General features: G+C 37.3%; 1 protein-coding gene across 2 annotated transcripts in view; it reads right to left on the reverse strand.

The window, feature by feature from the left end:
* Positions 1–777: 777 nt before the first annotated feature.
* LOC139119335 (RNA-binding protein FXR1-like) overlaps positions 778–24877 on the reverse strand; it is a 31828-nt gene continuing 7728 nt past the window's right edge. The window contains exons 2-15 of one of the 2 annotated variants that reach the window (XM_070683104.1): positions 24807–24859; positions 15315–15408; positions 13888–13959; positions 13391–13473; positions 12929–12994; positions 11816–11909; positions 9843–9959; positions 8754–8924; positions 7819–7897; positions 7056–7255; positions 6290–6452; positions 4831–5022; positions 4193–4342; positions 778–2554 (exon numbers count right to left, since the gene is read on the reverse strand). In XM_070683104.1, coding sequence (XP_070539205.1) covers positions 1881–2554; positions 4193–4342; positions 4831–5022; positions 6290–6452; positions 7056–7255; positions 7819–7897; positions 8754–8924; positions 9843–9959; positions 11816–11909; positions 12929–12994; positions 13391–13473; positions 13888–13959; positions 15315–15408; positions 24807–24859 — 2208 coding nt within the window. In that variant the 3' untranslated portion in view covers positions 778–1880. Of the gene's footprint in view, positions 2555–4192; positions 4343–4830; positions 5023–6238; positions 6453–7055; positions 7256–7818; positions 7898–8753; positions 8925–9842; positions 9960–11815; positions 11910–12928; positions 12995–13390; positions 13474–13887; positions 13960–15314; positions 15409–24806; positions 24860–24877 lie in introns of both variants that reach the window. The other variant, XM_070683103.1, reaches the window with a different exon arrangement.

Genomic DNA, 24877 nt, shown 5'->3' on the forward strand with positions numbered 1-24877 from the left:
TATATAGCTTCATGGAAGGCAGCATTGGTTCCGAGCAAAGACCCAAGTATGGGAAAGCATGCATAAAATAATTCTGAAGGCAATGTGGATTGGAATACAGTGTCTAAGGTGAAACAGCTACCTTAAAATGAAGGAAACTACATCTTACTGAAATAAGGCATGCATATTTTTATAGCAGGATATGTTTGGATCATGAATCTGACAGAGAACTTTTTTACAGAAAGTGATAAAATTTTGCCAAATTATCTCCTTGGTGTAAACTGATAATGCTTGGAAGATCAAATAATTTCAAAAGAAATGCATGTACCTGGTCTGTAAGCTATTAGATTTTGGTTGTGGCCATGTATATATGATTAAAGCTCAGCAGCACTGTGAGATAGCAAACATTTGAAGTGTCTGACTGATGGGAAGGCACAGCAGTGTTTCTGGTGATAGTAAATGATACTGAAGCTCCCCATAGTAATCTGTGGAATTGCCGAACTAATTCCTGCAAGTCTAAAGCCATTTAACTATGCGCAAAACTCCAATTGAACTTGAATTTCGTGCCTGTGGCTGCCCATACAGAGCTGTGATAGCAAATTTCAGTTTGTACCAGGCAGCCTTGGTGAGTAATGTGAGGGGAAGTGGCGGACAACAGCTAGGTGGTACAGGAGAACAGCGGAGGAGTGTTGTTCCTTTTTGGAACGCGGTGTTATCACAGCTAGAATGAGTAGCACTACTGGGTTTCTCAGTATTCACTACAGCACTTTTCAATGAAAGAATGAAACAACATAGCAATGACTGTTAAACCATTCTATTAAAAAAAGACAACTACTTGAAATAGTTCAAAAAATAAAACAGTAACAAAAAAGTCATCAGTGAGAAAAATTACGCAATACTTTCAAAAAAGGTTAGAAGAGAAATCTGTAAAGAGTTTTGGGAGATGATTTGAAGAGCTAGCTTAATCTACATACAGCACTTTACTCTTTGTTCTACCTCCATCTCTTCAAAAAGGCACTTGCAGCTGTTGCTGTCGAGATGAATGTAACGATTTACAACACACACACGAAAAAAAAAAGACAGGTATGAAAGAAAGCACAAATGCATTTTCAAAATGGTGTAAATGAATAAATACCAAACGTACATTACATATATTAATGATACAAGCAATCTCCCAACAGAATGACTTATCACTTGACATTTCCTTGTTGAGAAAACAAATTAATTTACAATGTAGGGAACCACTCACTACATTCCTTATAAACCCAATGACTACTTCAAATATAGCTTCTATTTTTTTTTATTTTTTTCAATTTTTTTATGTCAACTATTAATTTAAGAACTTTTTTGTGGATGCCTATACAAGAAGCATCAAGAAAACAATTTCTTTTTCTGACGTTTTTTCTAATTTACGTTTTTTCAGTATTCTTTTGTAAGATTCTCAATCAAACTAAAAAATAAAGATGACAAATAATTCATCATATAGTAAGTTTTGTAAAACTGTACAGTAGTATGTGTTAGTGACAAAATAAGGACATACAGAAAACACTGTACCGCTATGAAATCTACCTATCAACAAAGCTACTAAACACTACGGCTGAAAAGCCAAAGTTGGGAAATTTCCTCCATACTTTTCTGAGAAACTCGTTGCAAGTGACGTAAAAACTGACTATGGACAAAATTTGTAATGTTCTTGGGGGAAAGAAACTCTCTCTGACAGCTTCAAATGGCACCTTCAAACATTCAGCTTCCACCGTCCAGTAGCAACAAACTTTGGCTCTTCATAAGAGTGGGATTTTTTATTGCACATTCACTGCTTGAATCTACATACTATGAAAAACAAAAAAATTATTTCTTGCACATAGTACAATTGTTTTAAGATTATTTTTTCCCTACTATTTCTATGCTGTACCATTCACTAGGGCTGGTGTTTCTGACTTAAGTGTTATACTAACTTTGCCTTTGCCCTCCACAGCCTTTCCATCAACCGTTTTGTTTCCATTTGAATTCCCCATCGTGTTGTTTGATGTCGGGTTTGGCGAGGGACTGCCGTTATTTTGGTTTGTTGACGCAGCTGCCGCCTTTGCGTTTTCCCGCGTTCGCCTTTCCCTTGGTGGCCGAGATGATCGCTGTTGTTTGGGTGATTCGTCTCCTTGTGATGAGGACTTTTCGCTGGTGCTCTGTTGTTTGCTGTCGTTCTTGCTCTGATGGTTGTTGACGCTGGTGTGTGGTGGGGGCTTGCCAGACTCGCCTCTAGGGCCAGGCCTGCTGTTCAGGTTGTAGCTGTTGCTGCTGGTAGCGCGATGTGACATTGGCCCAGACTCCCCTCTAGGGCCAGGTCTGCTGCTTAGGTTGTAACTGTTGCTGCTGGTAACGCGATCTGACATTGGCCCAGTTCCCCTCTGTGAAAATGGTCGGTTTCGCACTTTCCGTTGCATTTCCGGTGAGTTTGCCTTACTCGTATCTGTGTCTTCATTTGCATTCAGGTTTTCCTGAATTGGGGACGGGGGTTCTCTAGGCTTACGGCGGCGACGGTTTCTGCGTGGTGTTCTCCGATTCCTGTCTGATGGGCCATCTGAATAAAATGGAAAGGGAAGGGTTCAATCATGTCAAATAATCATCAAAAGCCCCACTTGCACTTGCAGTTATTTTAATATCTTAAACAAACACTTTTAGGCCTGTAGTTACTTACAACGCTTACAGGCAAGCCTTGCCACTTCGATGCTTGGTATGCATGTATTTTCACACACACTAAACGTTTTCATATCATTACCAGGAAGGAACCTAATGACTGGATTGTTTGTACAGGATAAGCAACAGAAAACCGACATCGAAATATATCTGACATGTAAGCCTTGAGACAGATTACTATCACCAGTCTGGGGTGCAAATTAATGTCTTTACGACCAGACCAGTCATTAGGTTCCTTCCTGTTAATGATATGAAAACGTTTAGTGTTTGTAGAAAAACATGCATACCAGGCATCGAAGTGGCAAGGCTTGCCTGTAAGCGTTGTATGAATACTACAGCAAGGCATGCAGAACCAAATGGGAGAAAAATTCCAGAGTGCGAGCCCACCTAGAGTTGTTACATATATTTTGAAACATCTGTTCTGTTCATGATTTTCTCTGTTATGATAAATTTTCCTGATGATGAGACTTTGTTGTGAAAAGTCAAAGTTTTAATTTTCCAGATACAGATAACACAAGGTATACCACAGTGGCCATTTTGAATTTCCAAATATCAGACAATTTTAGGTAATTTGTTTCTCTAATTCAAAATGTTTGCATGGTGACCCCTGATTTTTACTCTTCATTTTGAAAGGAGGTGGTCTTAAGTTTCCCCATGGAAAGTTTGAGCAAAGGGTTAACCCTTTTCCTGCCAAGTCGGTGAAAATCTGCTCGAAATTCGGTGTAGCCAGAATCTAAGCACGGATGGCCGTTTTCCTGCCAGCTCGGTGGAAACCGGGCCGGTTTTCAGTACCCCGTTTTTTGCCAAGCCGATGGCACTACGTTGTGCTATCCCCTGCATGTTTAGGGGTAATCCGAGGACAGGTTTTCTGACAAGGAACGCCTTTTCCCCTCGAAATGGGTTTGCAGGGAGTCGAATGACAGGGAAAGGCGCAGAAACCTGTCCGCCAGCCCCCCACACTCGAGGGGGACTGGTTTTTTTTACCGCTTTTTAGCAGACTTGGCAGGAATGCATGGTGACGTTTTCTGACAGGGTTGGACGTACTTGGCTCCCTGGCACTTTACAGATTGCTGCCACGCACCCCCTGGGCAAACAAAGTCGGTGACCTCAATTTTTTTCTGCATTAACCCTTGAGCACCTTCCCCTGTCTACGGGCATGTAGAAATTATCGAAGTCTAACATGTATAAGTACAGCTAAAACTACCCTGACATTGGGCGGTTTCTGCCAAAATACCTGGCAGGATAACGTGCAGGAGAGCCAATCTTTTGCAGGCACCTATTATGGGCCGGTTTTCTACTGACTTGGCAGGATGGCGGGCAAACAAGCTCAGCAGGAAAAGGGTTAAAATTTAAGTTTCGGGGCAAGGATTACCTCACTGACTTGCCCAACAACATTGTTTTTGTAGTACAAAAACCTGTTTGTACCAACTATACTGCATTAAAGACTTGAGCATGGGTGAAAGTATGTACAATCCTTGTTTTGACAAAGTATACATATAATTGGAAATTGAAAATTGGGTACCTTCTTTTTCGGTGCCAGTAGTTTCCTCATCAACTGTTGTTGATTCCTCTCCGAGTACTGTCTCTTCTTCATCATGCTGACGTCTTCGACTGTCTCTCTGGCTGTTGTCTTCTTCGGTCTCGCTTGTTGGAGTGGCAGATCTGTGACTAACTGCAGGACAGAGAAAACACATGGCCCTTTTGAGATTTGTGACACATTTTTTTATGATTGATCATGTACAGATTTAGAAATGCGTAGGTTTATAGATAGCCACATTAGCAAAGACTGCATTTGTTCCACATCAGCTGTGGTGATGTGGAAGACTTCAATCCCTTGACTACCTTGCAAGCTGGAAATTTCATGCACCATATTGAATACATTTTCAAGTGCGGAAAGTACTAGTAACATCATAAAAGTGTGCACATTATCTTTGGTACACATATATGGTAACTTTGGCATGGTTGTCAGGAGGTTAAAAGGGGTTAAAATTGTACAAAGAGCTTATCTCTTTTCAAAATTACTAGGTGCAACACATTAATACACTTCTGTTGAAAGAATTACCCTGAAAAGAATAGGATTTATCATCAAAATCAATCACACCAAGTAAAATGTATGATTCCTATATCAGTCTAAATCACTACGGATATAATGTCACTCACAGTCAGCTCTGAAGGAGAACCCTCCTCTTCCTCTACCCCTTCCTCGGCCCCTGCCTCGTCCGCGTGCCATTCCATAGCCACCTCTGCCACGTGAAGACGACTCCCGGCGGTCTTCATCAGCCACTTGATCTGCCCAATCTCTCCGTCTCACAGCCTCATTGTCTGAATAGATATCTCTATCATGACTGTCACCTGTACAAGACACATGATGCTTTACTTTACCTGTGCCAAATCTTGGGTACATATCCACCTTTACCCCTTTCACCCCCATACCCTAGTATGTAGTTCAACCTCACCTATTGAAAACAATTGGCATGTACTAAAGTGTAGCAATGAAAAGGTTACAGGTCTCTTTTTGTAGTTTTTTAATTTGTATATTTTTTCCATTGTTTCACTTTTTCCTTGTACAGGTCTTGCAGATAATTTGACTGTATACACTTGAAAATGAATGATCTAAGCACTGCACTCTAAACTCCTTGTTTACCAGCACCTCATTTATATCCATATTCTCTCAAAGTTCCTTAAGAAAACTTAAGCTGCAGTCTGTTCATGCCCGTTGGCTGCAGTCTATACTATACATAAGGGAACTGTTTAAGTATCAAAATGAAACACAAATGATGCAATGAAAATGGTTGCTTGTACACTTGTAAGTTGATCAGTAACATTATTATTACCTGAAGTATGACCCCTAAGACCTGATTGTTTACATACAAAAGACAGAGCCAAGGAAGATTGAGCCAAGGTTTCTACAGGTGCACTGAGACTCCTCACTTACAATTTTATTGTGAACTTCACGATGTGAAATAATTCATTTTGGCATTGTTGTGTTGTACTATCACTTCAGCCCTTTACTACAAACTACAGTACAGGAGTAGATCACTGAATTTTGACACACATGATCCACACAGTCAATCTTTCCAGCATATTTTCCGGACTGTTTCCACAAATTCAAGTATACATCTACTGGCACGTAATGGCAAAAGCAGTGTGTCCTCTTATGCAAATGAGTTTTGAATATCCTGCCGAATATCCTTTTTTGGATGACAGCAACATTCATGTACCATCCATGTAGAGCAAAGGAAGGACTCTCTACACATACAGGCTATGTTGACAAGTTGAACACAGTGTTTCAACATGCTTTGGGAGTAGACAGGCCACTGAACTTAACAAACACGACATAAACGACTTTAAAAACATTAATATAGATAAAGGTTTTCCGAGTTTTTTTAGGACAGTAAACTACATGAATGGCAAATGATATCAGCATAGAGGGCACACTGGCTGACAGGTACAAAGACACAATGTGAATGGAAAATGAGTCAAAATAAAAAAAATAAAAGAATAAGCAGAGGATGGGTGAAGACAGGGTGTGACCGAGAAGACCCTGTAAATGAGAAGACGCCCTCACCAGCAAATCTTCTCTCGTTGCCCCATCGTCTTCCTCTGTATCCTCCCCTACCTCTTCCTCTGCTGCCATAATCATCCGCGGCATCCGATGCATAGCCCCTGTCACCTCTACGCTCCCTTGGTGGTGGGAAGTACGGCCCCGGCACAAACCCCGTGCCAAGATTTCGAAGCTGCTCGTCTATTTGCAACTTTTCTATCCGAAGCTGCTCAACCTCCTGATGGGGCAAAAAATCACCATGTTAGCATTCCCCTTTCATTAATTTAGATTGGTTTAAGCTTACTTTTCCTGACTCGAGTAGTTTGAACAAAGCTGGGGTGAAAAGACTATTGAAGGGCTCATTAAAGCATAGGCAGTTGGCTTCATTCATACAACAGACGAATTCTCATAAGATGGGATTAAAGTAAAAACTGTTAAATACGGTTGATAGAAGGCCACATTGTTCATGAACTTATTATTAAAACTGTAACTTTTAAGTTCCATCCATGCAATATCCATCACTTGTCCACATATCAATGCCGATTTTTGGAACATCAAAATTGTACACAACATAGTTGAATGTTTATAACTGGAATTTATAATATTTCAGAAGGTGCTTTTGACAAAGATGGCTCCTAAACAACAGTAGACTCAATCCCAAGGAGAATAACCACTGGGGTGGGACAGTGAAACGGCAAGTCACAGATGACAATGGGAAGACAAATGAACAAGACGTAAGATGAAATTGCTGTAACTGAAACAGTTGCTGAGTAAAACTTTTGATACTTTCTGTTTGGAGGCACATGTTACCATAGTGTTGTAAGCATTTCATTCTACCTACCTTGAGGTGAGCAAGATGGTAGTTGAGCAGTGTTACCGCATTACCAATATTGTCCATGGTACCGACAAACATGAAGGGGACAGTTCCATCTTCTCTACTCCTCTCATCTCTTTCATTGTCACCTTCAATCTTTACCCTAACAACTCCTGACTTGTCAACGATTTCCTGTATCACCCGGCCATTCTTACCAATGACTTTCCCTGCACAAAGAAGAACAAACTTGGTGACTTGAAAACGCTACATGAGCCCTGCACAAAACCATAGCTACTGAGCATCAATATATCAAATATTTACAGCTCAGGCGGATATATTTGGTACAACAGATTAGGTAATTACCCAGCAACTTAGCTGAGCAGTTTGCCATTTGCTCCGGCATTTACCTAAACAAGAGTCTGTTTTGTTGTCTGAACATGTGAAGACTGATAAGGAATCCACCAAACTACTCAGTAGGCAGCTTCTCCATTGAGTAAACTAGCACCCCGTTCATTAGAATGTTTTTAAAGTGGGAGTAAAATATCGTATGATCGATTGTAGTCATTTTGTGTCTTGTCTTTTTGGGTATCTGAATTACAAGTATAAAGCAGACTACTTATATTGATCTTGAATTTGTGGAATCAGAATATGACTTCAGTCCCACTACTTTGCACCAATGTTATGCTGTCATTGTTCACAGTCATTTGAAATATAACATTGGCATCAAGAGTTATTTTTTGAATACATTATGTTCACTATGCACTGTACTAATTTTCAAAGCATAACATACCTACTAGAGTTCTTGGAACATTGACAATGTCCTCACCAAACTCTAGCATTTTTCTTGCTGCAAGCACTGCTTCTTGATCCTATAGGAATGAAACAAGGAATGAATGCAGAGGCAAACTTAAGAAATTTCTGCTTGAAGTCATTCAAAAAGAAAATGGAATCACGTGAGCAATACATCATCTACAGTACAAGCTATGACATATCAGCCACATTTGAATGTACATCTGAAAAGCCATACATAATCATCATTACTTGGCTCAATTCATGTTTTCTAGCATTCCAGGGAAAGGTCTAGTTACACATATACAAATGACACAATGAAATAACAAATATATATCCATGAGAATGTACAACGTTTGCCATTTAATTGGGCACATCCAATGATTTTCTACAAAATGTTTAGGGAAATGTGTGAGCTTGTTTAAAATTGCACTGACAATAAATCCTTCAAACAACAATAATCTCTAATAATATTGCCCTTGCACTACCATTGGTTGAAGTTCTTGGGTTTACTTAGTAAAAAGTTCAAAGAAGTCTTTGTCAAAGCATTTACTGAAAAGTGTAGGAAGACTACAACATTATGTTGGTATTAGGAAAGCACAGCTAATTTTGCTTGTGCTGGTGTTAAACTCTACAAAATTTACACACGCAAAGACGCTTGCTACTTTACTTTGACACTTTTACAGAGCTTGTTCGTCTAAATTAAGAAAAAATTGAAAGATATTTAAAGTAATTATGACTATGCCTGTCACAGAACACATCTGAATGATTTTGTATTGCAAAATGAATGAGTTTTTAACTTCACATGACGAAATCACCTGACAGTGTGACATTTTCTGAAGAAACACGCTCATGTTCTAACTGCTGACAATTCATCATTTACATCATTCAACATTTGGAAAGAACTTGTGAAAGAAAAATTATGAATATACTTACATCGCCAAGAATTCTAAAAGTACAATTGTTTTCATCTAAATCTATCCTCTTGACTCCCTCTATTTTCCTAGCGCCTTGTATGTTAGCACCATGTGCTCCGATAGCCAAGCCCATTAAGTCTTCACGCACACCAAACTCCTCTATGGCACATTCTGTCTGCTGTTTGGTCACCTGGAAAAATATCCAAATAATAAGTGTAAGGTTATTTTTATGAAATTTACCAGCTTACATACAGATACCATCAAAAGGTGAAAACTGGAATTCGAATAGACCACTGTACAAACACAGCCACATGCAGAAACGTATGTAGAACTGTGTTTATTCTGGTGCATGCGTTTATCCACATGTATTTGTTTCTGACGCTATTACATGGCGTCTTCAGGTTTCTCTTTCAAGAGAAAACTGCAGAAGTCAGAGTGTGATACTTTATACCAGAGTAGAGCTATTCAATATAGACTTTAAAAGTCTGAATATGTATACTGCCAATTCAGATGCCTTTTTGGCAAATTTCTTCATTATTAGTTCTCTGACATCAGAATATTTTTGATATGTTTCATCATTGTAACCTCTCAGACATAGCATCTGTGTTTACAAATTGATAAATACAATGAGAACGTTTAGAAATTCTGTCAATGGAAAAGAAGCTGTTTTTATGGATAGCATACACTACTTTATACCATTTGGTTTTTCTAGTATAGTTGTGGAGGTCACGAATATTATTCTATACCAGATCTAAGCAACATATTCTATATTTGAATATCAAATATTATAATCTGCACTACAAAATTATATATTCATATTGTGCATATGAATATATCGGTAGATTCACAAAGAAAGGAAAAATGTCTTTGGACAAGTGGTTACACACATGTAGTTTCCAACCTCTCTTGCTTTGCTATGGTTCAGAAGCTTTTTCCTCACTCTATTGTCTTTCACTTTTGGTAGAATCAAGGGATCAGTAGGTAAATCTCATTAATGAACTTGAGTTTTGACCCTGACCCTATAATTGAAGTAACTTTTGCAAAGTCACGGCTGTGACTAGGGAATGATTTAAAGCATGAAAGAAGGTGTTTCATTGATGTTCCTCACCTCTAGCTGTTGAGCGGCTTCCTCTGTCCTGGTTTTCAGCATCAATTTCGTGCGTAGACTTCGGAAATGCATGTCACTCAGTAGCAGGGCTTTGTGGACGGCCGAGGATGACGTTGACTACAGTGAATACAAAGCATGCAGTCAGAGATTGCACTGGGAAGAGGCCATTTTGTTTCCCTTTAAACACTTAATTGGGGGTTTGTACTACAAGAAGTTTGCTTGATCTAGAAAGTTTGACCATGTCACATGTCCTAACAAATGAATGTTTTTTTCCAACACAAGGGAGTAGCACATCCCATAGATGATGAACTTGGCAAACACTGTCTCAAACTTGTTCACATTTAATCCAACTAGCAGTGATTGTCATGGATACACATACATGTATTCACTGCTGACATGAAACTGTTCGATAAACTGGAAAATTTCAAAATATAGCTATCTGATTTGGAGCAAGGATTATCATCTGCTTACTGCAGATGATCATAGTGTTGCAGGGATTGTGTTGAAAGTTTTCTTGTAGAACAAGATATACACTGAGTAAAGTAAGACGCTGCTGGGGCATGCTCTGTGACAAACAAGTCATCGTTGATGACACAGTCCCCACTTGTTAATGGGTACTTTGATTACATGTCCTCAGAGAGGATAGAGTCCTCTTCATTAATTAGGTCTGTGATAAAAATACTTTGATACAGATAGCGCTCAATGGCCAAGAATGACCTACATACAAGAAAGACCTACATATGTATGATATAGGTTAATGTCCTTGTACCAACTTTGAATAAAATCGGTTGAGATATGCCTGAGTATTATGGCTCTGTACATGTTAAAATCGTAACAAAATGGCCGCATGGCAGCCATATTGGATCGTATCACATAACAAATATGCATATGTATGACAGTAGTCAATATCCTTGTACCAACTTTGAATAAATTCGCTTGATACATGTCTGAGTATTATGGCTCTGTACATGAAAACATCGTAATAAAATGGCTGCCTAGCGGCCATATTGGATCGTATCACAAAACAAATAGACGTACATATGTATGACATAGGTCAATGTCCTTGTACCAACTTGGAATAAAATCGGTTGAGATATGCCTGAGTTTTGGCTCTATACATGAAAAAATTGTAATAAAATGGCCGCCTGGCGGCCATATTGGATCGTATCACAAAACAAATCGACGTGCATATCTATGACATTGGTCAATGTCCTTGTACCAACTTTGAATAAAATTGGTTGAAACATGTCTGAGTTATGGCTCTGTACATGAAAAAATTGTAATAAAATGGCCGCCTGGCGGCCATACTGGATCGTATCACAAAACAAATTGACATGCATATCTATGACATTGGTCAATGTCCTTGTACCAACTTTGAATAAAATCGGTTGAAACATGTCTGAGTTATGGCTCTGTACATGAAAAAATTGTAATAAAATGGCCGCCTGGTGGCCATATTGGATCGTATCACAAAACAAATCGACATGCATATCTATGACATTGGTCAATGTCCTTGTACCAACTTTGAATAAAATCGGTTCAAACATGTCTGAGTTATGGCTCTGTATATCAAAATATCGTAATAAAATGGCCGCCTGGCGGCCATATTGGATCGTATGACAAAACAAATCGACGTGCATCTGTATGACATATGAAGTAATCCTTGTACCAAGTTTGAATGAAATCGCTCCTTGCATCTCTGAGATATCTGCGTGAACGGACGCACGCACGCACGCACGCACGGACATGACCAAACCTATAAGTCCACCCGGACGGTGTCCGTGGGGACTAAATATCCTTCAAATGATATAATCTAACATCTATGCCATCTGAAAGCACAGTGTCCAATGTGCATGCAAACAGGTATATGTACAAATTGAACGACAATGGCAAGAAATATAGCACTGAAAGTTTCAACCTTAATATGAGGTACATTGATTTTTGCAATGGACAGAAATTCCTGATGTACTTACCAAGATGACTAGAGCATCAAGGTCTGCATTGTAAAGCACTGAATTCACACCACACGCCTTCTTGAAGTCCCTATGATTAGCCTCATTCTTGCAACTGTGGAATAACCAATATTAATATGTTACCAACAAACACTACCGATATACGACCATTAGATATTTTCATATCCTTAGGCACAGATGTTACAGTCAAAGGGTACTACGTCTGGGTCTTGCATTGCAAAGAGTTTGGAATTCTAGAAGTTTCCTGTTATAGGTTGGGCACAGGTGGACATCGTAACAGCAATATGCAGCTGCTGCTGACAGTAAACTTACAAACTAATCCTGGGTTGTGGTGAGGTACAACACAAAGTAACAATCTTCACTGCAGTCTCTATGCTAAAACTACATGCATTTCCTTGACCTAACATGAAAGGAATGTTCAGCGGCAGATACAATACAAGGTAATATGCCACCCCACAATGCTTTCTCACTCGTATTTCATATACATGGAAATTGAATCATAATTGTCACGTTCGTTGTACAATACTGCCAAAAAGAAATTCAATCCTTGCAAATATTTATCTAAGAGATGAGTGTGGTACCACGTTACTTGATTTGGAAACTGCATGACAGACATTTTGTAATCTAACAAGGAAAGTATTGGCAACTATTGCTGGGTGTCTTTTTTTTCAGTTTTTGTATTGAATACAGTATCAGAATTTCTGGCTCAAATAAACAAATTGTACTGGTACTATTCAGCTTGTTAATAGATGATGTAAATTATTTATTTTCATTGAACAGTGAATTCAAATTTAGACAAAATGTATTTGTCAATATAATATAAAACACTGAAGTTCAGTTGACGTCAGAGTCCAATATAAAGTTACAGCCTTAGTCATTGTGCATACAAAATGAAAGAACAATATAATTGTCAAACTATCCACAAACATGGAAAAAAATGACAGTATATGGTTCTTCCATTCATTTTTAAACCTTTTTTAGTTGAGTTAGATCAGGTAAGGAGTTTTATCTGCTACAAATACCACTAGTATTGGATCTGTTGCATGGTATGAAACTGGTGCTTATGTTTATTTCACAAAGTTCTTTTGTTTCAAAATATTGACTTTCACTTACTACTCTTTGAGGTCCTGAGGCACATCAATGGTACACTTATAGAAGGTATTCTTGGTCACAGCTGGACTGTAGCAAAACATTGAAGGATTGCAATAAATTAAGTGTCCTGCCTAATCAGTAAGTTTTACAGTGAGAGGTTGGTGCATGAGTTTTCTGATTCACAGCTCTTTGAAGTTAAAGTGACATTAATCATGCTCTATAAAAGTAACTTTACATATACAAGTCCTAGGTCAGTCTGCCTGTCTGTATCTGTGTGTACAAATATATGTAGATTTCTCTCTCTCTCTCTCTCTCTCTCTCTCTCTCTCTCTCTCTCTCTCTCTCTCTCCTCTCTCTCTCTCTCTCTCTCTCTCTCTCTCTCTCTCTCTCTCTCTCTCTCTCTCTCCCCTCCCTCCCCCTCCCCCTCCCTCCCATAAGGGGAAGAATCTATCTAGACAAGAAGGAAGAAGTGGCAATACTTACTTGGTATTTCTCAATCGTAGCCTTTCTGCTTGTACAATTTCATTAAACGTGGCATCCCATCCAACATACTCTATCACATAAAACTGCAATTAATATGGAGTGTTTTCATACAGTTAGAAATACACTGATTATGGTGACATTTGTTTATTATGGCATACTTCATGCAATGGATGATCAATTTAGTTTTGATCTGCATACCTATTGAATGAAATATTTTTTCAGATGTGTTATACAATAGATATATTTTACATTTGGGGAAGGAAATTCAATCAAAATATCCAGTAGTTTTTTCCCCCTTGGGCAGAACACCAAAAGATAAACATGGCCATTTCATTCTCAAACTACATGTAACCATACATAAGTCAAACAATATCAGTGATAACGAGATCTGATAACACTTGGGGATGTCGAACACTTGGAGATTTCGACAAAAACACCACCTGACTTATAGTGATTAGGTTACAACATATTCTACTTGGAATCAGAACATGACATACCTCTCCTTTGACCATACTAATTTTTGCCAGCCACCATCCACATGGTTCATCTTCACTTGACCGTGAAAATACCTACAGGATAAAATAGAGGACTTTGGATGTGGTATCATATCATGCAACACAGAAACATAAAACCATTCCTAGAACATTTGTGTAATTTAGTGTGGAGGCTAAATCTACAAGAGCAGTCTTTATATTATGTCTTTAAAGACAGAGTCAAAAAGTTATCAGGATGAGATGATAACACCTCATAAGTATTTAAAGTAGTTCACGCCTCGAAAGTGAAAGACTTGAACTTTTGCTCAAACTTTCCTCAAGAAATCTTTCAATCATTCTCTTTCAAAATCAAGAACAAAAATCGGGGGTCACTGTGCAAATTTTAGTACTAGAGAAACAAATTACCCAAGATTTACCAATATTTGAAATTCAAAATGGCCGCCATTCCTGTGTTATCTCTATGAAGAAAAATAACATTTTCGAATTTCGAAAAACTAAGCTGGTGAAAAGTTTTCTTACACTAAGAGCTTTAAAATGAAATCCGACAAGTAGTATATCAGAAAATAATTGTACAAGTTTGAGAGTCTGAATATCTGTTCCCAAGGTGCATTCTACCTTAAAAAAGCATCTATTCAGAGGAAAAATTCAATATTTTCGAACAACATTTTCTGTTCACATTCCACATGTAAATGCAATATGCCAACATATAATATAGAGAACTGAAGAGCTCATACTAAGTCTACTTTGCAAAACTGTCAAGTGACGCCAGCCATTGAGTGAGGATTATTAACCCTTTGAGTGCTGCAATTTTCTCCCGCATGCAAAATTCAACCAATTTTTATGAATTTTTCTGTAACTTTTTGATAATTTTGTACCAAATGGAATCACATTTCATTGGCTACAGTTTTTCTCAAAATTTTGGCTTGATATGTATCAAATGCAGTAATATCTTGGCTATGTTTAACTCCAAGTAATATTGATTACCTTGTTGACAGAGAATTTAACAAAAACATTCAAAGAACCTGATCCTCATGAATAATTTTAACAGGACTGCATGGCCGGTCTCTTACCTTCTCATTAACTATAACTTTCAGGATTTGTTGGACTGAAACAGCCACTTAGTTCAATATTCTATCTACCATGGTATTAACTTCTACTGTATAGAGTATTTTAATGTCCATAAAGAATTACACAGAGCCTTCTGATTTAACATTCTTTATTATGTGTGCCATTGGACATGTGTATGTTATCTGCAGATTACATTGCAAATCGATCAAATTGTGGAAAAACTTTAATGTTTGTTAAGCACAAGTTCACTATCAAAATTCTGATTGCTTCACTGTGAACAAGGATACATGTACAGTATGCTTTGTCTTGTTGTTATGAATTGTAACATTATAAATGATACAGAATAAACATTTTTCACCTACCTCAACTTCATCCCCAGCCTTCAATTCAGTACTACTGTTTGGACTTGGTGGAAGACGGACATCCGAGAAAGGAACACGACGCTCTGGCGTCCAACTGCAATAAGGAGAAAAACACAAGAATAGTATTTCTAACTTTTTATCACTTGCATTTGGGATAATCCTAAATCCTCTTTCTCCCAAATCATAGTTATTTCTGTGGTTTGTCTATGGTGCCTGGTAGAAAGAGGATTAAGCTGTAAAAGGTGTTGAGGAACTCTTGCAGATGGACAGAGCTCCAGCAATTCTCAGTAGATAATTGAAAATCAATCAATACCAGAGGTGGAAGACAAGGTAATAAGGCGTAATATTTTAAATAACAAGTCAGACGCATGCCATTTGAACACGAGGTATACATGTATCACAAAAGAATAAAATCTTCAAATTCCTTTTATTATGAAATACATCAAAGACATTGTACAACATTCAGAAGAGAAACTGATAGCATGCTTGGTACTTGCAGCGATCCAAATAGAGTAATAGTGTTTTACATGTAATGGTAGACGATGTATACAATTACAGAATTATATATGATGTGGCTGCACTCAGTATTAACCCAGATGGACTCAGTGGATGCAAACAAGATTATGGAAAACAGCTTTACATAACTACTGACTAGCTCACTGCACTCATTATTTCGGATCAATTTTCATGTATGTGAGACAAACTTTGCCCATACTGTAGCACTCTATAAATCCTTTCTTTCATCTTTGTGCTCAAGCACATGATAGGATAATGCAATAACTGTTTCATCAACTTGCTTTGTGTACTAAAACAGGGTTTAAAGAACAGTAGAACAAACTTTCCTTGTAATTGTAGACGTTTCAAATGAACATTGCAGATCAACGTCAAACCTGGACCTTCATATTTTCAGTCAGAGTTTTGTCCCTCTACATTAAAGATATCATACTGTATATATGTCATCATTTTCAATTTGTCGTGATAAACATTTTTTCAAACTTATGTGAGCTCATACATTTGTAATCCATGCCCTTGCTCTGATCAGTAAACCTGATCTTCCACAAATGTAGCAGATAAGTATATGCCACTGTTACTGCGTTATCAAAAAGTATAGAAAGTATAGAATTTTCACATACACCAAAATTCCTGATGACTAGATTTACCCGACACTGATTTCTTGAGAATACTAATAGCTGTGTAGATTTACTTAACCCTTTGAGCACAGCAATTTTCTCCCACCAAAATTTTAATGCAAAATTTTACCAATTTTTATGAATTTTTCCGTAACTTTTTGATAATTTTGGACCAAATGGACATCACATTTCATTGGCAAGAGTTTTTTCTCAAAATTTTGGCAAAAATCTGAGAAAAATTGACGGGGGTTTATTTTATAAAGGGGACAAAAATAGACTTTGGCGCTCAAAGGGTTAAACCTAAACTGTGCCTGCATATCTCCAAGTATTGAGACAACACTGCTTTTCATTTGACAAGGAGGACACTTTATTTAATACATATAAAATCAATATACTATTATCATAATATGAGGTTATTACGAAAATACCGCAAAGGATGCACGAGGACATTGGCGCAGCGTATCGCCCGATGCAAAGCGGAGGGCGATGCGCGGCGTCAATGTCCGAGTGCATCCTTTGCGGTATTTTCGTAATAACCTTATTATTATACATCTTACATTCCTGATCGGGGCATCAAAATGTCGGAGTAGTGACCGTTTTCGTGCAATGTCAACAATTTTTCTTCCGATTTTATCGCGCCAGTGTGGAACGCTACCTCGGACGCGCTTCTGCAAGTTTTGGAGTGTGTGCACTACACACATACATACGTACAGAGCGCGCGCGAGACTTGTTCTGGCACTCGTCCAAGGGGTCCCTTGAAACCGTGAACGCGCAGATACAGCTGCAGGGAATGGGGCGCCTTGAAACCGTACCTGTTACGGAACGGGCGGGCATTCCGTAGGGCTTTTTTAGCGCACGCTAAATTCTATTGTTCTCGATGGTAGATGTATAATAATAGACAGTATCATCAACAACATCACAGCAGCGTTCCACAATCATCGCCATATGATTACTACTCTTTTCCTTTGTGATATCAGATAAGTTTGCTCTCTGTTTATTATTGTCATGTACTTTTGCCTTGACATGCTGACTCTAGGGACAAACACATATCAACTACTCTATTATATGACTATCTGTGATTAAAAATATAACAAGCCAGGGAGCTATGAGCCACTCCTACGTGTAAGAACATTGCTTTATTGCCTACATGGTGACATTTATCATTCCATATGACAAAGGAGAAACCATCTGGTTTGGATCATAAAGCTTTACCACAACTAATGACAATTAAATCTGCCAAGCTCTCATCATACTAGCAACCTAAGGTTGTATGTGCCTCAAAGTGAAAGACCTTTGCTCAAACTTTCCTCAATGAAACTTTCAACCATTCTCTTACCAAATCAAGAATAAAATTCAGGAATCAATGGGCAAAGTTCGATACTAGAGAAACAAATAAAATAACATGTATCTATATTTGAAATTCAAAATGGTCATCATCCCTGTGCTATTGGTATAGTGTAAATTAAATTTTGGATTTTGGAAAGCTTTGAGAGTGAATTTTTCTCTTATCACATGAGCTTTAAACTGAACCCCACAAGCAATAGAAAAGAAAAGTATTGTACAATTTTAGAGACTGAAGATTAGTCCAAGAGGTATGTCTTAAACAATTGATTGGTGATTGATATATGGACATGTATGCCCCATAAATCATAGACTATTTCTATTTCATTCTGTAAAACCACACAGAACAAACAAGTGCCACTGTAAATGCAAAAACAATCTTGACAGAGAAGTGATGACATAACAATTTTTAACTTCTACTTAATTAATCATGCTCCATTGTTCAACAGTAGTACTACTTTGACACATGTCTACATGTGTACACATGTATGACATAAGTGTTTGATCCAATGTTGTGCAAGTGAATTCTTTTGTACAGTTATCAACATATGAATAAATTTGACCAAAAACTTAGGGATGGTCATCTCTTTAAAATCCTCTCCAAAAGGACCCTTGATATTGTCATCTGATTTATTATTGATCCCCAAAAATGTATCAATAAAGCTTTCATTTTTTATTTTCTTTTGCAACTCAGGAATGCTATGATACTGCATTACGTATGTCCTTTAACCCTTTCACCCCCAGTTCCCTGTGTACAGGTCCAACTTTACCATAGAAAACAATGGATTTGGGACAAACCATGGTGGTGAAAGGGTTAAAGGCATGTTTTTCCAAGTTACAATATGTTCAATCGATTAATTAATTAGTAACAACACATTTTCCTATAATTTCAATCATATAATATTAAAATCTATTACAATATTCTCTCTGTCTTTGTACATACTCCGAAACCATATCTTTCACAAGTCAAGAAAAAGTTCTTAAATCTATCCTTTGACAATTATACAATTAAGTAGGCTTTTTGCCAATCAATGATGTTTGTCAGCAAATGGGGCTGATTTTCATTTCAATCTTTTAGTGGCCATAAAAATAATAACATGGTAACATAAATAACAAGGCTCCTGATAGTATAAGCATGACATAGTTTCTGGAGTCGGGTAGGTATTGTACAATGTGGCTTCTCAAGGGTAGGTACATGTACTAATACTACTTTAGGTATAAGTACTGACCGGGAGGTAAAACAAGGAAATATAAATAAGTAAGTGCAAATATGTATGGTATAGCTTTCGGACATAGGGCAGGTTGGTGTAATAAGGCTTTTAGAAAAGGTGGGTAGGGTAAGGTGCACTGTGCAACACAGTTTTGGACACAGGGCAGGTTTGGTCCATGACTTCTGGAAAATAGGTAAATGTAGATTTGTATAATATGGCTCCTAGAAAAGTGTAGATACCAATAAACACAGACTCTGGAAATAAGAAATGCAGATAGAGAATCAACAATATTCATAAATTATAGATCAATGTTGCTTGCTTGCAGAAATATGTTGAAGGTTTGGTATGTTGACAGTTGTCAACAGCTAGAAACACATAAATTTATCTAGGCCTTCTGTGCACAAAATGTACGACAATCCTACATATAATAATGTTTGAGTAAAATTATGACATCATATGATAATAATTAATGTAACAGAAATTATACATCAGTGTTGACATTTTTCAACAATCTCATGATGATTAATACGTGTACTTTCATCAAGACTACTTACATTTGGCTGCAGTGATTATCCACTGAAGTTATATTGATTCTACATTTGTAGCTAAAAAAGTGTATTTTTTATCCTCCTCGGCCTTTAGACTGTCTGAATATTGTTATTGAGCTAAGGAACCATTGATTGTCCACCAGCTGCCTTTTAAAGTGGGTCACACATCTCCACTGACTTTCTGTACTGTTTTAAACTTGAGTACATTACTTTTTAGGGACAGGCCATATATCATTAACTGTTCAATATTTCATTTTAAAAGCAACAAAAACATGTCAGGATAAAGATTTCTACTTGATATATTAATCTTCACAATGTGTGTGGGCCAGGTCATGATTGAGTTACAGTCTTGACAATTGTTTTTACACCTTTTTATGATAAAAAATTGTGTTGACAAAATTCTGTGAAACTTTCTTGACTTTTTCATGCATTAAAATCACACACACTAATGATCAGCAGGGACTGTTGTTGTAAATATGCTAAATTCCTATAAACCTGAATCACAAACATTCCATTTTATTTTCTCGAATTCTCAAAACCGGGCTATGCTATGAGGAATTCTAGGTCAAAAGGGCAATGAAGACATTATATATTAACCTATGGACCTTGTTTGTTTTTATTGCAAATTTTATATTTCTATCTATCATTGTATAAATCACCCAAAAATGTGACAATTACCAGACTGGCATAAAGGAAAGTTCAATATCAGGGTTGTAAAAGGATATGCCAAAGGGACAGATGTCATTTATCTTCTGAGACAGCCCATCATGTGCTGCTTGGGTTTCACTGTCATTTCATGTAATAGGAGTTGTTTTGGACTCTCAATGAAGACAATGCCACGTGTGGTTTATAAGTCAATGTAAAACTCTAAACGTTGGCACAGTTATTTGGGTAACCCTCCTCTATGAATAGCCCAGACTATGCACATGTAACATTTGGTATTGACAGGCCATTTCAGCCAACTTGTCTTGTATTTTGTATCTGCTGGATCAAATACAACTTATACAGATCATGAACAGTTTTTCTGACAGACAATGAAAGTTCTGAACTGGCCATGACATCTGACTATGGTTGCATACTACTACATAACTGACAGAAGCAGAAGCTTTAATCAGCATGCAGTGATCTGCCTGCATTCTATGACACCCTAAAAATTTGAATTTTTCAGTCACTGAATGTTGGAGTTGAAACAATATCGGTAGATTGATTAGATGATGGAATTACAAGGTCGTAATACTATAGCCAGCTCCTGCACAATGTGAATACCAGACATCATCAAAATGTGATGGAACTTTTTCAACTAGTCATTTGTTATATTGTACTGTACATGTGCATAAAATAACACCACCCACTCAACTTGTATATTGTTATTGTCTACTTTGTTGGTTAGTCCTTTTTTATTTTCTTTCAATCTTCTGCACTTGAAAGAGAACAACGAATTTATATTCAGTTTAGACAAAAGCTGGTACTATATCAAACTCAACCATAAGATGATTGAAGCTTAGTAAAATAATCGCAATCATACCAATCCATAATCCAATGACAGTAGGTCAGAATTCGTAAGACAATAGTTGTAAACATAGACACAAAACAGCACAGAACAGACAGTAAATAGACGGTAACAAACAAAGTCATATTCATGAAAGAAAGATATATGGACCTCTTGCCAGAAGACCAAGAAGTGATGTCAGGTGTTTCGAAAATAGTAAGCGCATCCTGCCCACATGTGGCACCCGCCATATATCAATCTATAAGTCAGATAGGTAGGCACCCGCCATATATCAATCTATAAGTCAGATAGGTAGTGGTCACTATCTAAGGCCCAATGTCACCGATGCCATCAGTGATCATTTGTTGAAGAGAGATATTGTATTTATCTACCAGCTTGCGATACCTGCCAAAAAAGCGTTTGAATGCAAAGACAAGTCTTGCTCTGGTGTAACCTTGATTTAACAGTTTATAAGAGAGATGGCCATGTCCAGCTACAAAATCACCATATGAACTGCATGCTCTAGCATGCAAGGTAGAATGCCCCATTGAGACAGATATTCAGACTCTCAAAATTTTACAACACTCTTTTGGTCTACTGCCTTATGGGTTCATTTTGAAGCTCAAGGAGTAAGCAGAGTTTTCACTGACTTATTTTTTGAAATCAAGAATTTAATTTTTCCCCCCGGAAAGTAACATGGGGATGGCAGCCATTTTGAATTTCAAATATTGGTAATTTTTAGGGAATTGGTTTCCCTGTACCAAATTTTGCATGGTAACCCCTGATTTTTATTCTTAATTTTCAAAGACAATGGTTGAAAGTTTCCTTGTAGAAAGTTACAGCAAAACACAACGTGTACTGCCTTAATTTCCTTGGTGAGATTTGAACTTAACATCAGCCCTTCACTGCAAGATTATGATACATCCTATAACTATCAATATGACAGATGTACATACATGTATGTAAAGGGAACTTGTGTGAAAAGGTTAAAACAGAGGTGAGAAACTAATATTGAGAAATAGTTTTTGGACCTTATCAGAACAAGTAAAACTGTTCAGAAAACACAATTATTATTTGCAATCATCCCACCAAAGTACTACACAAATTCATGTAATTTCTAAATCTAGAAAATTTTCAAACCATAAAAACCATATGTACAGAGTCTACAAAGAAAATAATTTTACTGATATGTATCTTTTCATCATGGCAATGAATCGAGAGATACAACCACCACCAGTTCCTAATATTACCACGATCACATAAAACCCTCAAGGGCACAATAAAAACAGCTGTGATTTCATTTGAGTGATTATGTGTTGTCACCTTTTAAATGACCAGGTCTATAACTTTAGCAAGGTCAGTAATGAAGATGAGAAAATTGCTGAAATTGGATCTCCATCACATACGCACATCTTAATACTTGTCTATGAATAGCATCAAAGAATATCATTTGACGGCAGTATATAGGATCTAAGTCATCCAGTTTTGTATCTGTACGATAGGGTTAGTTCAAACGATGTCACAATTCCATCATTAAAATATAAAATTCAATGTCTGCTGCAAATATTGCATGAGATTTTCAGAATAATACATTGTGTGTACATATGATTAACAAATGCTGTTTTGTTACTATTGTTGAGATCAAAACAATAAAAATCTTGTCAAGAGATATGACCAAGGTTTGTGGAATACATACAGGCACTGAACAGCAAAAAATTATCTAAATTTCTCAGGATGAAACACTATTTATCTCCGAGATATTTCAATCAACAATATTATTCACAGCCTCAATAGTTTTGCAAAATTCAAAATAATCTGACAACTTTAACATCAGATGACCTTTGTTACCCATACAGCAATCAAAGGGTCTTTACCACTAATTGTTTATGGTTTCCTCATATTTGAACTACTTCCACCCTGATGGGTAGAAAGAAGCTACTTTGGCTAATGAACACTATTTACAGACGAGTTCACACATTATGCCCTACCTATCACATCTAAATCTGCTAGTGAATCTTTGAATGAGTCACCAAATGAACTGTATTTCAAACTATGCAAAGACCCTGTGGCAGGCACTGACACTATGACATGCTAATGGCAGCCCTCATTTCAGGCTGTGTAACCCCGATTGAAAGACACACATAACTGCTGAGAGGAAGACAGAGAGGCTCACATCAATGCTTTCATTGAGTTCACACTCTGTTGATACAATGCATAAAACCCACATTCTAACATGCGGGTACATGACAGGTATACTGCAATAACATTATAATTTTGTACAAGTTTTACACAAAAATTTCTCACACTTTGAAATTTTATCAATTCTAGTTAAGTCTTATACTGTTAATATTTAGCATAACCTTGTACAACTTTTTACCTTATAAGTAAGTACAAAGATTGAAAGAATATTTGTCACAAGTTTTATCCCCTACTGTACAGAAGTTTGACTTCCAGCTTAATAATAATAACTACTAACTTTTAACGTATTTTCCAGTATTTCTGTTCTGTCTGTCAAATACACCTTGATCTACTCAAGTGTTCAACTTGTCAATATATCCTATATGCATGTAATATCCATTGCTCTAATATTATTGTTGACAAATGCATCTAGTCTGGACCAGAATGTTTGTCAACAGTAACACTGCATATTGAATGCGATGTATTGTGTTGTGTTGAACAGGCTAAAACTTTACATTTCAACATACTTGAGGGAGAAAGATTGTAAAATAAATTTGTTTCATAGAGCAAAAATAATTAACATATTATCAATTATTATACATCTACCATCGAGAACAATAGATTTTTGCGTGCCCTAAAAAAGCCGTACGGAGCGCCCGTTCCGTAACACGTATGGTTTCAAGGCGCCCCATCCCCTGCGGCTGTATCTGCGCGTTCACTGTTGAACAGTTTCAAGGGACCAATTGGACAAGTGCCAGAACATGTCTCGCGCGCGCTCTGTACGTAGTAGTGTAATGCACACAAACTATCCAGAACTTGCAGAAGCGCGTCCGAGATAGCGTTCCACACTTGCGCTATAAATCGGAAGAAAAATTGTTGACATTGCACGAAAACGGTCATTACTCTGACAATTTGATGCCCCAGTCACGAATGTAAGATGTACAATAATAAGGTTATTACGAAAATACCACAAAGGATGCATTCAGACATTGGCGCCGCGCATCGCCCTCTGCTTCGTGTCGGGCGATACGCAGCACCAATGTCCTCGTGCATCCTTTGCGGTATTTTCATAATAACCTCATAATATTAAAGTATTGTCAATTTTGTGATGAAAGATAAAACACATCTTTTCAAAATGAAGAACTACTGTTCCTACTAGTAGTTACTTTCCTAACAAGATATCTTGTACAGGAAGAAGTTCAGTGTGAAGAATTTCAACTTACCAGGATACCCTAAATTTAAACATTGTTGCTGATTTCTTCAAGGTAAAGAAGTTCTATGATAAACTAAGTGCAACTACAAAACACAAGAGATCTTACTGAACTGCACAAAATGAAGTTTCTCAACATTTCTGACTGGACATATAAGGTACATGTATTTCAGTTTTTTCAGAAACCGAAAACGTTCTTATGATTGTTTACACTTCAGCTGCCGAGAGAGCGCAATGTTTTCACCATCACAAATGTTATGGAGCTTAACGATAAATGCCCTTTCTTGACTCAGAAATAGTTGATATATGACACGTGAGTGAATGCACTGCCTTACAATATCCTATGATTAAAATTCTGGTAGACGCAGAATAAAAGACAACTCACTCATTTTCAAAAGCCACGGTCACTTCTTCATCATGGATATTTTTCACAAATGCCTGCAAATTGAAAGAAAA

Source organism: Ptychodera flava, chromosome 19 (genome assembly GCF_041260155.1).
Source record: "Ptychodera flava strain L36383 chromosome 19, AS_Pfla_20210202, whole genome shotgun sequence".
Classification (NCBI taxonomy): Eukaryota; Metazoa; Hemichordata; class Enteropneusta; family Ptychoderidae; genus Ptychodera; species Ptychodera flava.